The sequence below is a fragment of the Bemisia tabaci genome, chromosome 2 (genome assembly GCF_918797505.1).
Source record: "Bemisia tabaci chromosome 2, PGI_BMITA_v3".
NCBI classification, from domain to species: Eukaryota; Metazoa; Arthropoda; class Insecta; order Hemiptera; family Aleyrodidae; genus Bemisia; species Bemisia tabaci.
In genome coordinates this window covers 39170419-39186949 of record NC_092794.1, presented here as the reverse complement: position 1 = coordinate 39186949, position 16531 = coordinate 39170419, and the positions used below count along the sequence as shown (strand labels likewise).

Sequence of the window (16531 nt, the reverse complement as noted above, 5' to 3'; positions counted from 1 at the left end):
CGAGTTGTTCGGTCCTTGCGAGATCGGTCTGACGGGTTTTGTAACTTATTATTCCATCCCGAACATCGACATAACGAACAGACTGCTTTTCTACTCCGAGAGCCCTGAAGAGAATTACTCGGCAATTTCGTTCCCGATTGGAGCCTACGAGATCGAGGGTATACAAGAATACTTGCAGGGAGATCTTGGCGGAGCGGAAGCTATCAAACTCAAAGCGAACAACGCTACGCTTAAAGTAAGCATTAAATCCAAGTACTGGATCGATTTCCGCAGACCCGGCACTTTACGTAAATTACTCGGATTCGGAAAGCGTCTCTTGGCACCGGACGAATGGCACGAAGCTGACTATCGCGTCAACATCTCACCTGTAAACATGATATGCATCGAATGCAGCATCGCCGACGGTGGATACGTGAACGGGGTGCGCGGACATCACATTTATGCGTTTGCTCCCGATATCGAACCAGGATTCAAAATGGTAGAGCAACCGTCGACGATTCATTACTACCCCGTCTTGGGTGATAAGATCCAACGTTTGCTCGTTAATATAGTAGACCAACAAGGAAGAGCGATCAATTTCGGTGGTGAGGAAGTGACAGTGCGACTGCACGTAAGACCGGTAACTTATGGGTAAACGAAGGATCCAGAACGACGACAACAACGATACGTTCCTAAATTCTCTCGCATATAATAGTATTGATAATCCACGAACTAGTTGTCAACAGCAACAGGAGCAACAGCAGCAGAGGAAAACTTTGACCGAATATTCCAAGAGGGCTCTCACACAACTGGGATTCGTGGTGAAAAATCCGAAATAAGAACAAGATGGAAGCTTGGCGACAAGAGATCATCGAATACGAATACATCCGTTTCGGTCCGGTCGACGAACGGCGTGGAAACAACGATTCCATCCGGTTCACCCCCGATACCCACGGCCTGATCACCGTGCCTCAAGATTCGAGGATCTTCATGCGTTTAGAAGTGAAACTCGAGAAAAATCCTGGAGCCGCCGCAGATGCTACAAAACCTAAAGTCAAGTGGGCTAACAATTATCCCCTGCACTTGTTCGACCGCATGCAGTACAAAGTGAATGGGACGGAAATCGATAGCATGCAGTCTGTCGGAGTGACATCGACCGTGAAAACTTATCTCACATACACTAGAGCGGAAACCGCAGGACTCGCAACTGCCGGGTTTTGTGACATCACTCATTCATGGAGCGAATGGGATATGACAACGTTGGATGAAACTCAGTGCGCTGTCGTTCCGTTGTCTTCACTCAGCGGATTCGCAGTACATTTCAAAGACGTTCTGGTCAGATGCTCGCAAGAGTTGATCCTAGTGCGCAGCGGTACGGATAAGAACGCATATTATATCACCGACGCGGCGACCGCGGACGGATACACCATCAAATTTAAAATAATCGAAATCTATTGGGAGATTCCCGTCGTTAAATTCACATTGGAACTGGAAAAACAAATCTTGCTCAAGATGAAGAAGAACGACAAGATGAGTTTCGGTTGCATGAATTGGGAATCGCACGACATCCCTGGGATTTTTCCGACCAAGACGTTCAAATGGAGCGTAAGAACAACCAGCAGGCACAAGCCAAAATTCGTGGTGTTGGTATTTCAAACGGATCGACGGGATAATCATCTGAAGGATTCCTCTCTTTTCGACAATGTAAATGTGCGCTCGGTCAGCGTTCAAATCGGTGAGCGTCGGTTTCCTCAAGTTGATACGATCTACGATTTCTAGACTATGGATTATAATCACGCCTATCTGAACTACACCGATTTTATGAGAGACTACTGGAAAGGTGAGAAACTCTGCGAGCCAGCTATGTTGATGGAAAATTTCAAAGATCGCGCGATTTTCTTCATCAAATGCGTTCAAGGTGAAGATCTAAAAACAGCTCCGGTGGATATCACGTTGACCGTTGTGGTAAAAGAGAATTTCCCGGCCAACACTACAGCCCAGGTGATTCTGATCACACCTGTGAAGTATTCGTACGAACTACTGCACGGAACCGTGAGGGAATTGGATTGATCCTAAGCAAAAATTTAAAAAAAAAAAAATAATAACTTGTTTATTTTTTTTTAATTTTTTTTTTATTTTATTTATTCATTTTTTTTTTCAACCATTACATCATTTACAAAGAATACAAACATGACGTACAATATAAATCAAGCTGCAACGTTTGGAACGAGTGCGAATTTATATGTTCTTCCGATCGGGCCTTCGTAGATGAGATCGAAGGATCCAGCGTTGATATCCTGAATTGCATCGTCCGTCAAACGGTTCGTAATGTGCGAAGGTAGGAAGAGGAGACGATGATGATTCTCGAAGATGATATCGGCGGCAACGGTGATTCCGTACTTGGTTGGTATTTTGATGAGTTTGTTCATCTTGTAGCGGGCGTTTACTGTCAGCTCTTTAGCGTTGACGATCAAGATTGAATTGTTGAAAACTTCCATGTCGTCAGTTCTTTCAAGGAACAAATGATTCCAATTTTCGTGCGCTATATATTTCGAGTGAAACAAGTTGTTTGCTATATTAAGCACGGATGATTTCAATTTTCGACTGCTATATTTCGCTTCGATAATTCGTCTGCGAATGATTCCACTTTTCGTGTGCTATTTATATATATTAAGTCGGGTTGATTCGACAATTTGTCTGCTATAATAAGCACGGATGATTTCACTTTATCTGTCTGCTATATTTGGTTCGTTCAATCTGACTTTTCATCTACTACTCCTTTATTATTATCGGGGTGATTCCTTTGTTCGTCTGCCACTATAATCTTCTCCTGCTCTTGCATGATTTCATCTTTGAAATAATCACGATAAAAAGATTCCGACATCCACATACACAATCGGAATGCGTTCGACATAGCGCAGAATGGATGTACTAAAGGACACGTATATGCTGTCGACCAACGAGCCAATAGTCGCAAGGACGGACAATCTTTAGTGTCCAAATTTACAACGATACATTTTTCCGGCACGAAACCCTTAATGAAATTTCGTTTTTGTTCACCTTTAACATAAAGTTCATCGTAGCGGTTCCCGATGCTATTCATTTTTGAAGTGAATTCATCGTACTCGAGAAACCCGCTTTCCCATTCCAAGTGATGATAATTGCGTGTTAACCAGTTGTTTGTCACAACGTCTTTAGCGCTCAACATGCTGCTCGGGAACGGAGGTTTGAATAAATAGAGTTCAGTTTCAGTACACTTCATATCCACAAGACCAAACTCTTTGACGATGAAATTTCCTTGGCTCCAAAAACCTTATACATCGAGTCAAGCCATCATTTGTTCGTTCCGTTAGTTACAATTTTACTATTTTCAAATTCGAGGTTTCTTAACTGACGGTTCTCCAGCAGAATTATTTATACTATTTATACGAGGTTGTTTAACAGCGAGGATTTTTTCTCAACTCTACCCGGACTCGATGACAAACGATATATTCTAGAGGACGGAGTGAACACTGTTCTTATTTTCAAATTCGAGGTTTCTTAACTGATGGTTCTCCGGATTTATTTATACTATTTATACGAGGTTGTTTAACAGCGAGGATTTTTCTCAACTCGGTCTCGGCTCCGCAACTTTCATCCACCATTCAAGGATCGTCGTCGATGTCACGATGACCCCAAGGAACAGTGCTAACACCGTCTTCTAAAATACAACGTTTATCGTCTAAGCCGGAGAGGGTTCTTTTTGTACTTTCAAATGAGTATAGTTGATGTTTCAGCGCCCCGATATCGGGGCGCTCATTCTCGATTCAGGATCCTTTAATACTCTGAGAAAATTGACAAAGTTTAGCGATCTTACCACTGCTGTTGATATTCCTTTTGCCCTTTTCTCTGTTTCCCCGTTGCTGAAACGATATGCATACATTTTGGGTCGCAGCGCGACAAACTCAGCAATGGGTGTTCCGCCCGTTTCATCCTTAAAACTACCCATTACTTTACGGTTTGTCGCGCTGCGACATTGATGACCTTCTGGAAAGTTGGAGGTGTCGTACAAGTATAGATCTGTCATCATATCATCGTAGACGTTCGGTGTAGTCAACTCGTAAATGAACGAGTCCGTATCCATACAGAGAAGTTGAACTTGGTCGGGATTGTACTTCTTAAGCATGTGATTACAGTGGAATTGATACATGTGTACTTTACTCAGATCTAAGATTGAAAAACCAACAATCATTGGTCTGTCTATGACGACCTCTGTTCTCCGTAAATGGATTGCTACCAACTCTTCGTCGAAAATCGTGCGATCTACGAAATCGACCCGTGAGATGGCTTTCAATATCTGTCTGCTGTTTGTACCCAATTTAATATTCTTTCGCTTCAACGGGTTCTCGATAAATTTTCCGTAGCAAGCGTTGCTGCACAGTTTCAGGAGCGTTTGGTGGAACGGATTCGTAGCGTCCCGTCTCTACCGGGCGTTCAGCTCGATGAAGGGTGCCAAGAAAGGAGCCTGACGGAATTTGATGGCCCGGTTGACGCTCAGGAGTTTTAATCCTTGACCGAGCGCTTCTTTCAACATTACATAGTGGATAACATAGTTGTTTTTATTATCTAGAGTCGTCAACAGTTTCGTATATTTCCCCGCTCCCGATGGTGGTATTTCGTTCTTGCACAAGAACGGAAGGTCCTTGTGCAGGTCGTGGAGGTGTTCTGGATATTCAATATCTACATCGAGTATGTACCCGAAAGGAGCGTCGTCGGGATGGTTGATTATAGTTTTCACCAGAGTTAGCGACTCTTCTCCTTCCGGGACCTAAGTGTAGTTATCGTAGGGTAGATGTTTTCTCATGGTGTGGGCATAGAGTGCCGTCACATCCAAGTATTGTATATAGTTCACTGGTTTTTTAGGATCAAACTGATCCGGTATCAAAGGATTGTTTGCGAGAGCGTGCCGTTTCACCACCTGTGTTATCCCGCCTCGGATCGAGCTCAGGATTATGAATACCATATCCATATCATTGAAGAGTTGAATTTTCGCATTAGTTATTTTTAAGAAGGCATCGAAAGCGAAACCGGGTAGCGTTAAGTAGTTGGCACAGTCCAAACCATAGTTTTTCATTCCAAAGAGTCGGAACTCCTCGAACACGTCGCTGAGGAGGCACACATCGAGTCGCAAGTAGAAATCTGAATACTCGCCGAGATTACGGATATTGAAAGTTTGCCAAACTTGGAGAAACCGTTGGTATTCTTCTTCAGAGATGTCCGTTTGAGTCAGGGTGTTGAAGAAAGCCTCTCGCGGTGGTGGACGCGGCTCGTTCAGCTTGGCTGGATTGTCAACGTAATCGTACGGGAAAGGAGCTTTCCGACAAACCATGTCGAACTCATTATCTGTGCGAGTGAGTTTCCTCGTGCGAACGAAAGATTCGCGCGGGATCGTCTGAACCAGTTTATCCAACGATGCGGGAAGGAAACGGAACGAGTCGATGAACTTGATCGAAAACCTGTTTCCCAGATGGACCGTCATGCTGATGTAATTTTCCTCCGTGTGTGGTATTATGTCGACGCGATGAGGATACTTGTTCAGAGCCAGCACTACCTCGTGGAAATCGTACCTACTACCATTATGCAGGACGACTCTAACACATTTCTCATGTCGGAAAATAAGATTGCAATTTGAACATAGCGTCATTCGATAATTGGACCCTGTTTTCCCTCCCGCTCTCTTTTGATGGTCATGATCCCTTACCTTTACGACACCTGGTTGTGAAAAATCCACCTCGCAATGTCCACACCTATTTTCCGCTTCAAATAAGGCTCGGTCTTCGTGTGTCATTATTATTTTTCCCTCTTTGTCATTGTAACTCTCACTGATTCTTCCTACCAGAGTAATTATATCATCCAGAAATTTGATATGTGCCTCTTCACCACGGTACAGTTTCGGTTCCGTCATTTTAAATTCGGGATCCTCCGTGACGAGGAGGTAAGCGTGAGAATTTGAGATGTGCCGCCTATACGCAGACGCTGGATGCTCCGAGTCACCATGAATTTGTTCCAAGTAGGCTTCAAAGTCTGCGTAAATTACATAATTATGTTTTATTTCCTTATGGTGATTTTTGAACTTGAGGTATCGCTCGTCGGGAAATGAAGCTAGAAATGCGTCTTTGCTAACTATAGAGCAAAGAACTTTATGTTGACTCAATTCCTCCATCGAGTTCTTGTGTGTAAAGCATTTCTTGCAGATGTAGATACGGTGTTGATATTTTGTCAACTGATTACGTACAAGTTGTTCAAAGTTACTGATCCAGCAATAATGGTAACTTAAAGGTACGGGGGTTGAGAGACATAGTAGGTCGGTGTGGTCCTCTCTTTCCGGGTCGGCAACTTTAACAGGGTAAACTGTATACTTTTTCTTGTTGGACACCAAACTCTCACGGAGCCCAAATACCGAAACCGATACGTTGTTCCTTTTCTCGAATTTGATAATGTCATCTATGCTTGTGGGGAATCGAACGTCCGAGAAATCGTAACGATCGAACAGATCTACATATTTTTCCGGACGTTGTTTATGCTCCGCTTCCTTCGGGAGGAACTTTCCCAACATTGCGTGCCGGAAACAATCGTCTGATTCACCGTTATTTACATTAACAACATGCTTCGTCGAAAATGGCACCTTAACGTACGTTCCTCCTCGATGTAACGCGTAATAGCGGTTGACACGTAGCTCCATACCCTGGATCTTCTTCGGCACCCACCCGGATCCGTTCATGTGAAAATCGAATGACTCTTTATTGATCTTGGCCCTGAACTTTTCATAATACTCGTCTAGATCCGTTGACGCGAAAATAGCTTCGTTTTTAGTCTTAAACTTTTTCAACTGCATTCCTTCCTTGTCCTTATCGTCAGCTTTCTCGTACTCGACGTAAACTAGTATATTAACCTTCAATGCCTCGCCGTTGAGTTCTTCTTTAATTTTTCCAATCACGAGGTCTTTCGCTGTCAGTAGGTAGTCATCGATGATGAGAATCTCTGGCTGGAGGTTTGTGATGAAAAATGTTTTCAACATGCTTTGACAAGCAGTCTCGACTTGAACATTCGGTACTTTCATCTCAAACAAATTTCTTATGAGACTTGCAGATTCTTCATGTTTTTCTCTTTTATGGTATGATATTTTGCACGTGTCACAATATTCTTGATCGTTGTTGTCATCGGTAGGTGACGAGGTGGACATATTTTCAATGTGTTCGGGAGATTGCTCATGATTCTCTCCCTCCGCATAAAACTCATCACAAAGATCACAATGGATGAGCGCGTTGTGCTCCTGTTTAATATACGTTTCATCGTTGATACCCTCCTCCTTCTTAATTTGTTCCGCGCAGTGTTCGTGCTTTTCACCTTGTTTATAAAAAAACCCCAAAAAACTTTCAGATTCTAAGGGTTAAAGAATCCGGCCAAAGTCTTAAACTTGTTGAACCAAATTTTCTTATTACTCCTAAAAGAAAATTAAAAATTACCTATACTTTACTGAAAATCGAATGTGGGCCCCTTCATAAACGAGCGATACAACATTCACTGCATGTGTGTATGTGGACTTCTTTGCAACAAACGCTACATTCGTGAATGGAAAGTCCTTGGAGGAGCACATAACGTCCTCTTTCTTTATTTAACTTATGCATTTTTTATTCAGAATCTTCATAAAATCAAAAAGAAAAGAATGGACTGATCTGAGCCTTATATGTGCTCTAAAACAATATGAAATATTTTATCGCACAAAGTCGAATATTTTTTCTTTAAAATTTAGAGCTACGTAACTAATTCAATAATCATGACTGGTGCATTTGGAAAACTTTTCTGCAAATGCACCAGTCATGATTATTGAATTAGTTACGTAGCTCTAAATTTTAAAGAAAAAATATTCGACTTTGTGCGATAAAATATTTCATATTGTTTTAGAGCACATATAAGGCTCAGATCAGTCCATTCTTTTCTTTTTGATTTTATGAAGATTCTGAATAAAAAATGCATAAGTTAAATAAAGAAAGAGGACGTTATGTGCTCCTCCAAGGACTTTCCATTCACGAATGTAGCGTTTGTTGCAAAGAAGTCCACATACACACATGCAGTGAATGTTGTATCGCTCGTTTATGAAGGGGCCCACATTCGATTTTCAGTAAAGTATAGGTAATTTTTAATTTTCTTTTAGGAGTAATAAGAAAATTTGGTTCAACAAGTTTAAGACTTTGGCCGGATTCTTTAACCCTTAGAATCTGAAAGTTTTTTGGGGTTTTTTGTAGTTTTTATATCAGGTCGTTTTTGGAATGATGTGAAGCTAATGAAACATTTGGCTGGAAAAAGAGAAACTGAGAATAATTTTTTCAATGAGCAGAACTGGAACTCCTTGTTTGATCAACTAAACATTAATAGGGGGTGATTCAGTTTGCAATCAATAAAAGTTACCTGATGTTTTGGTGAGTTTAAACTTCTCTCATCGAAATAGGGTACATAATGTTTTAAAAACTGATGGATTAGCAATTAACTGTCATAGTGTAGGGCTACTTAGAATGAACTTCTTTTGCCGCATAAAATATTCCTTACCTACTCATAAAGTTTCAACATTATTTCTGCAATTTTTACTGCGTTTAACTCAACTGTTGGACATACTTACATTCAGCCACTAAAATTTTAAATTAAATAATAGTGAGACCACTAAGAGGAAAGTCCATTCAAAGAGTTAAAATTATTTTTTTTTTGGTTCACTCATTATAAAAAGTATTTCCTGTAAGAGGTATTTAATTTATCAATAAAAGTGTGCGTCAAGCCAAGCCCCTTCGGCCACAAAAGTATTTTTTCTTTTAACAGAGTATAACGTCTAGGAATGTGACTTGAAACATGAAGATAAGAAAATTGTACTTATACCTATTATGCACTCCGTTGAACTTGAGCGATTCAGGTAATAATCGACTGAATTTCAACCTCAAGTTACAATGGCCTCAGTCAGAAAATTAATTGAAACAGAGAAAAACTTGCTGCAAATATTACACTGTAAGCTTACCCACCAGGGGGGCTACCGCCACTCTTGATACAGTATGCCTATATTGACGCTATAGCGGAGAATATTTTGATTTATTTTGCTTAGAGTCGCTTCACCACATAATTTGTCGAATCGTATAACTGGCATGTAAGTAAGCATTTAAATTTGAATGGCGTCTTTTGATTCATGAAAAATAATGAAGGCTACCTCTCAGTTACCTGGTAGTTCAAGAATTCCTAGTAATTTTGTTGTCCACTGTCGGACTAAAAACACCACCCTCAAACTCTTCATCAGAGCATGTTCCGCAGTTGGTGCCTAGGCACAAACTTTTTGATCATAAACGCTATCGATTGGTCTAATCTTTTTTGGCTTTGATTCACCCGATTACATTTATTCCATTAAGAACTAGGTAGGCACGCGAACCATACATAGACCCAACGCTCAATTAATTTCAGAGTGCACTGTTTCACTGGAGTAATTATGCTAGAAACTCACTAGGTGAAGATGGAATACTTCTGTGACACAACAACCAACAACACCACAATATTTCCACATCAAGAGTGGCGGTAGCCATCCCCGGTCGAGGAAAATGACGACCTACTAAAGTCCCTATAGCAAAGGGATGGCCGACACTCTTACAAGGGGAGTCTACGAAGTGACATCCTGGGATTGGGTTCATTTTGCTTGTACATGAAGAAGAGACAAATCTAAGGTTGACGTATTTTTTTTTAGCCGCCACCTCCCAACCGTTCTCGAGATATCGATTTTTAAAGTTACGATTTTTGCACGTTTCCGCGCGGAGTTTCGGCGAGTCAACTGAGCGCCGGCAAGCTGCACGAAGCGCGTTTCTTATCAGCGCTGCAGACCGGCCGACGTTATCAACTGTTCCGTGGCCGAGAGGTAGAGTGTTCGCCTACCGTTCCATCGATCGCGGGTTCGAGTCCCGCTTCGTACCATAGCTTTTGGGGTCCGCCGCAATGCATTTTTACAAGTTTCCTTTATTTTTATCACACACCTAGGGGTCCGCCCCCTGGCCGCTACGCGGCACAAACCCCGGGGCGAAAAGGCCCGCTTCGCGGCAAGCGAAATCATCGAAATCGACCGTTGCCGGTTGCAAATTCAGAGTAAGGAAAAAGTCATTAAGAATATTGTGTGGTGGGAAATTTTTATTTGAAACATCATTTTATCATTCAATTCAAATTATTTACCCAGTAACCGTCAACGGTTGATTTCTATGATTTCGCTTGCCGCGATGTGGGCCTTTTCGCCCCGAGGGTTGTGCCGCGTAGCGGCTAGGGGGCGGACCCCTTGGTGTGTGATAAAAATAAAGGAAACTTGTAAAAACGCATTGCGGCGGACCCCAAAAGCTACGATACGAAGTGGGACTCGAACCCGCGATCGATGGAACGGTAGGCGAACACTCTACCACTCGGCCACGGAACAGTTGATAACATCGGCCGGTCTGCAGCGCTGATAAGAAACGCGCTTCGTGCAGCTTGCCGGCGCTCTGTTAACTCGCCGGAACTCCGCGCGGAAACGTGCAAAAATCGTAACTTTAAAAATCGATATCTCGAGAACGGTTGGGAGGTGGCGGCTAAAAAAAAATACGTCAACCTTAGATTTGTCTCTTCTTCATGTACAAGCAAAATGAACCCAATCCCAGGATGTCACTTCGTAGACTCCCCTTGTTAGTCACACCTAACTCCCTTAATCTGAAAATTGATTAGATATAGAATGGAATTCAGAGCAAACGGCGGCACGGATTCCAACGATCTTGGTGTCTTTGGACACAGCTAAGTTAGCCGGATGTCATTTGAGGGTTTATTATCTAACAGTCGGTAGCTGCACCACCAGTGTAAGTCCATAACATAACCTAACTATTTGATGTGTTTACATCGAGTATTCATATGTTAAAATAGAGAAGGAATGGGCGCTACGTACTTACGATTGGTACGATTGGCCCAGCGATTTATGCAGCGATATAAATTCTTGATTTTATAGTAATCATCAAGCTGAGAAAATAGAACGAGTACATACCTTTCATGAAAGACTTTCTTACACATTGACTGGCCACATGGTGTTTCTAGCAACTTCTGACACAAAATCAAAGAGACTCGAAGAAAACCAAATTTAAGCTAATACTCATCGTCAAAGATCTCTGATTTAGGGACATAAAGTTGACTTAGTGATTGAATTATACCTCGCATCCCCGCATATCTCCATGATGTAAACAAGCAACGGTAAGAGGCGAAGCTTCCCAAGATTAGTCATGAAGAACACAAGATCTTAATGTCAATAACATACACTTAGGGAAAGCACAAGCACTCCAGAGCACGTAGGTTGAAAGCAAAATTTAAAGCGAATAAATTTTGGTCAGAGCATAATGACCGTGTCGCAAGTAGTGTGATGGGCGAAGGCTCATATTACAGTAATTTTTAGATCTTTTCTTGAGACTGATAGGGTCCACTGAAAACAACTACATCTCTTCAAGTTATGGAAACTAGCATTTGTGACTTGAGGAAAACAATAATGGAATTAAAAACTGAGAGTAATGGGCTCTCCCTTCGATCCATCGGTGTGCATGGTAGAGAAATATTTGGATGCTGTTGGTCACGAGAATGCAAACTGTGGTGTATATCCTGCTTCCTTTTGATAGTTTGGCACTTGGTTTGGCACAACTTTGGTGTCCTTTTATCGACGTAATTCACCTGAATTTTGGAATCCGAATTACATTCATTGATGCTTGGGTCAGACCATTGACGTAAATGGGTCAGACATGTAGAGTCATAGAATAATAAGGCTACGCCTATAGAAAGGACACTCTCGCAGATTTCGTGACGAAGAAGAAGAACAGGGACCTGGAGCTCTTGAGCTGGAGCTGGCGGGTATTGTTTACATTCAGAAATGAAAATGGCGGCAATAGCCAACTGTAACACTCTAACTGTAGCTGATCACATGTCATTTTATCAGTCATCTGGCCAGCATGAGCACGACGAGGCTGTGGAAATCGTTTTCGTTACATTAATTTTGATACTCAAACTCTTTTACTCTGTGGCAGTGACTTTTACACTTACATAACATTAGACTCTTCTTTGGCACCACTGATTACATTTGGCAACCCTGCAATTAGCTGGGCCCTACTATTACATTTGACAACCTTGCAAAGAGCTGGCGGGTTCAGAAAAGTATAGGCCAACGGGACCTAACCAAACCTGGACACAACAGGCGAGAGTCACAACGGCCGCTTACGCGAGTGTTCCTTCTATAGGCGTTAGCTTTATTATTCTATGGTAGAGTGAACAGATGGCCCAGATATTCCGGACCACATTTCACCAAAAACTGCTGTTTGTCAAACCGCCGTCAACACCTACCAAGCGGCGAGTAGGCGTTCGGCCATGCTCGGCAATCTTCGTAGCCAATCAGGTTGCCGCTCGCCGCCCGTAATCTCGAAGAAGGTTCGGCTCCTACACCACCCCAAGGCGGATAAAGAATGGTGGTCGCATTTCGATTTTGGCTGCCATCTTGAAGCGCTGTGACGTCAAGAGGGTACGGTTTTTGCCATGCAATTCGAGGTTGAGCCGGCTCCCCCGGCCTCGGCCGGCCCATGTACCCGATACCGTGTGACGTCCAGAGGGTACGAAATGCGACCACCATTCTTTATCCGCCTTGACACCACCCTACACTTTTCGAATTTTGGATTTTGGCATTCGGCCTGATTCTCTTTTCCTCTTTTCCGTAATTAATAACAATAAAAAATTCATTTAATCATTACTTAGCGGCACCTTGTCCAATTTGTGCCGAGCGCCTCTACAACTTTGCAAATTTGGACGTTACCTTTTGAACATTTCATCCCTTCCCTTTGAAATTACTTTGAATAAGTACACTTCACATATCACACGGGACTTTTATCTGCATATTTACTTGGCTTTATTCGCAAAGGATCTTTTAAGAAGTAAATTCTTTCGATAACTTATTGGGGATGGTCAAGTCACCAATTAGAGCCCGTCATTCCATGCCATTATTATTACAGGACTAGGTTTCTTACCTATAATTTGATGGGCACCGTGAGAATAATAGATAACCGTATTTGATCCGTGCCTTAAAAACTGAACTGCTGGTGGCAGAACCATCTTGGTGATGTTCATTAGGAATTTTAGACTTTATTCTATTTTTTCAGCAGATGAACCTTACATGGTAACTTGTAGAGTTTTGCCTCATTTTCCTTGAGTTCTACTTAGTTTGATGCCAAAAAACAAGAAAATTCATGGAGAAACGTGCCTTAAAGGTGATAGTTCCCCCTCATACTTACTATCAGAGTTCCAACGGAAAAAATCTTGTTGTCATAGGTAAATACGGTTTCCATTGCTTCTTCAGCTGTTAATAGACAACTATGCGGGTTCGCTGGAGAATTTGGTGACTGATAGGATTGTTAATTAGTATCTCCGAAGCCTGGTTGTTATAGCTAAACTTAAAGCATTGGCTTCAACGCATCGCAAAACCAGAACCTTGGAGAGACCAGTGAACATCCATGAGAAAGTGAGTGAGGAGCAAGGTACCTAGCATTGTACATCCGTCAGGTTTTCACAACTACCGTTCCTAGGGATTTAGGATTCAGATTCGCACATCAACCAGTAAGCTTGTCTCCCAATCATCTTGATATGGAGGCAGCTATGCAAGGCGCAGCCAGGTAGTCCAATGCTCAAGCCACTTAATCAACACAAATATTATCCTAACTTACGACAAAATGACTTGTTTCTTCTCTAACAATGGAACCGGAAAATGTTACTTTGAATGCGCGAGAAACTTCTTTGGTCGAGATGAAGAAACGTAAATGAAGAAATGAGTCCGGAACATCTCGACCAGGTACAGGCCGCTGTGTTTACATTAGGAGTCTGGAGTATCTCGCCGCAATTTCACTTGAAATCACCATGAACAGATCAACGGGGTAACTGATATTTGATTTTACGAAAGGGATAAATGTTAGACGCGGACGAAAGTTCTTTTGTCGAGGTGAAGAAACGCTAACGCTGAGAAATTGAGTCTGGAACATCTCCTAGAGGAAGTCCGTTCTGGGTACGCTTTGTTTATGTCCGGACTATGTCGCCGTTCGTTTGTTTACATTAGGAGCGAGGTTGACACCGCACCGATGACAGACTTTGGTTTTTGATGAAAATTTGGTCTGGAATATCTGGGCCAAACGCAAAAACCCAGACATGTACACCGACTGATAACCTCACTTCTGAACAATGACATCACTTGAACACTTGAAACTAATGAAAAAGTGTATCGGGCTCTGGCAGAAGACGTGCGACGTAATAATATAAGTGTGTAAAAATATTAGTTAGCTTCTACAGAGAATTGAACTCTTATATCATATTAAATCATAAATCTGTTCTCAAGTAGTTAGAGTTGGAAGTTGGTATTGGTAACTAGGGAAATTTCGTTCCCGAGACTGGCTGAACTGAACGGAATCGACCAATGGCATTGAACCACTATACCGGATTTTTCTAAAATTCAAAACATTGTAGCTAAAATTTTGAAAGTTATTTGCCGATGCTGAATTATCCGAGCATTGAAACCCTATTAAATGTGGTAGAAATGAAATCCTCATATCTTCAAGCGGGTTCCTTTGTAGGTTTCATTAGAATCTGTGGCCGCGTAAGCAAGAAATCTGTTGTGAAAGGTGATCATGTCGGTTTCCCGCTACTAAACGGCCCATGTTACAAAAAATATTTGTCATTTTGGGCCTTTAAGTGCTTATAACTTTTTGAAAACTCAATGGATCTTAATGAAACTCTTCCACTTTGTAGTCCTAATTGAGATGCGTCCGTAGACACCAAGATCGTAGGAATCCGTGCCGTCGTTTGGGCTGCAGTCGAGTTCCAACCGAATCAATTTTCAGAATAAGGGAGTTACGTGTGTCTATGGTTGGCTGCCCTTCTTTTTTCGTTTGGAGGCTTTCCAGTGTTGTCGAGTTTAGACTTTGTCCGGAGGTGGCTACCGCCACCCATGAAATAAGGGAGTTACGTGTGTCTATGGTTGGCTGCCACCTTTTTTCGTTTGGAGGCTTTCCAGTGTTGTCGAGTTCAGACTTTGTCCGGAGGTGGCTACCGCCACCCATGATTCATCACAAATATCACATTGGATGAGCGCGTTGTGCTCCTGTTTAATATACGTTTCATCTTTGATACCCTCCTCCTTCTTAATTTGTTCCGCACCATGTTCGTGCTTTTCACCTTGTTTATAAAATTCATCACAAATATCACATTGGATGAAAGTTTCAACATTCTGTTCTTGAGCAGCCATGATAAAGATACTATTTTAAGCTCAAAGTCTTCCGAGTCGGTCAGAAAAGGGAATCTACACTATCTTTACGTTTGCTAGATTCTGTTCACTGAAAAGATTTCAGAGCGAACAAGTAAATACTATTATAACCTCAAAGTTTTATACTATTATGAGCTCGAGATTTTCTGATTTCGATAGAACAGAAAATCAACGCTATTTTCTCGTTTTTAAAATTATGTTTTTTGAAAAGATTTCAGAGTGAACATGTGAATACTATTATAAGCTCGAGGGTTTCCAATATCATCAAAAGTGAGACTGACGAGTTTTCTACTCGGAGGTAAATATATATAGTTTCCTCACCGAGCGGAAAGAAACTGTAGAGTCATAATTTACCTCAAAGTAAATATAGTAGTATTTGTTAATCACCAAACTCGGTTTCACTCGGGCAAACTGTGTAGTCCTAATTTGTAGTAGTGTAATATAAAACTACGCTTTGATGCAAGTGGGGAAATTATCAATGCGAGTCGGGGGAACGTATAAACAGTGTTGAGGAAGTGTGATCGATCATTTCAAAACAAGAACTCGTCAAGTCTGGACGCTCCAACCATCAAATCACAATCGATTAGAGCGATGAACACCTTGGACACGGTATATGAGGCTCTCTCTTCCAAGATTCCAGGAATACGAGCAGAGCTTTTGAACAAGTTTGCCAGAGTCCTTTTTCCTGACAAGTTGTTCCAGCATCTTAAACTCAGCTCAATAGACACTTCCGATCCCGTCGGGTGTTATGGGTTAGTTGAGATAACGGAAAGATTTTGCCATCTCCTAGAACGTGTCGCAGACGAGCATGAAATAATATACTTCTTAAAGCAGGGGTACAAGAAAGTAGACGAACGGGACTGGAAGCAGATATGCAGACTTTTGAGTGCGATTCGCATAGTTTTATACACCAGACAAAGGAGAGCGGCTCTCTAAAGTAAGGATTTCGTATAAATAGTATGCATTCTCTTCTCAGTTTCGCAAGGAAAAATCATGATTGATAAAATAATTCTCATCACCATCATCATTGCTGTTGTTGGAGTGAAATCCTCACTGGTGGAAAACTCATCCGAAGCAAACATCACAATGTGCCCGGTCTGTCCGGAAATCAAATGCGCACCCTCTACCTTGACGGATGTTCTTCTATTCATCTTGAGTTTACTGGCGCTCATTTGCTCCGCACCGTACCTGTACTCCAAGTACCTT

At 41.9% G+C, this 16531-nt stretch overlaps 1 protein-coding gene across 7 annotated transcripts in view; it reads right to left on the bottom strand.

Annotated features, from left to right (window-relative positions):
* The window catches only part of LOC109041769 (cytosolic carboxypeptidase 2), a 302746-nt gene that overhangs the window by 150725 nt on the left and 135490 nt on the right, over positions 1 to 16531 (bottom strand). Inside the window, exon 1 of one of the 7 annotated variants that reach the window (XM_072297303.1) lies at positions 11039 to 11761. The exons of 5 other annotated variants lie outside the window; for them this stretch is intronic. Coding sequence is in view for 1 of the 2 variants with exons in the window: in XM_072297301.1 (XP_072153402.1) it covers positions 11202 to 11216 (15 nt within the window). In the remaining variant the exon portion in view is untranslated. Of the gene's footprint in view, positions 1 to 11038; positions 11762 to 16531 lie in introns of those variants that run through there. One more of the 7 variants, XM_072297301.1, reaches the window with a different exon arrangement.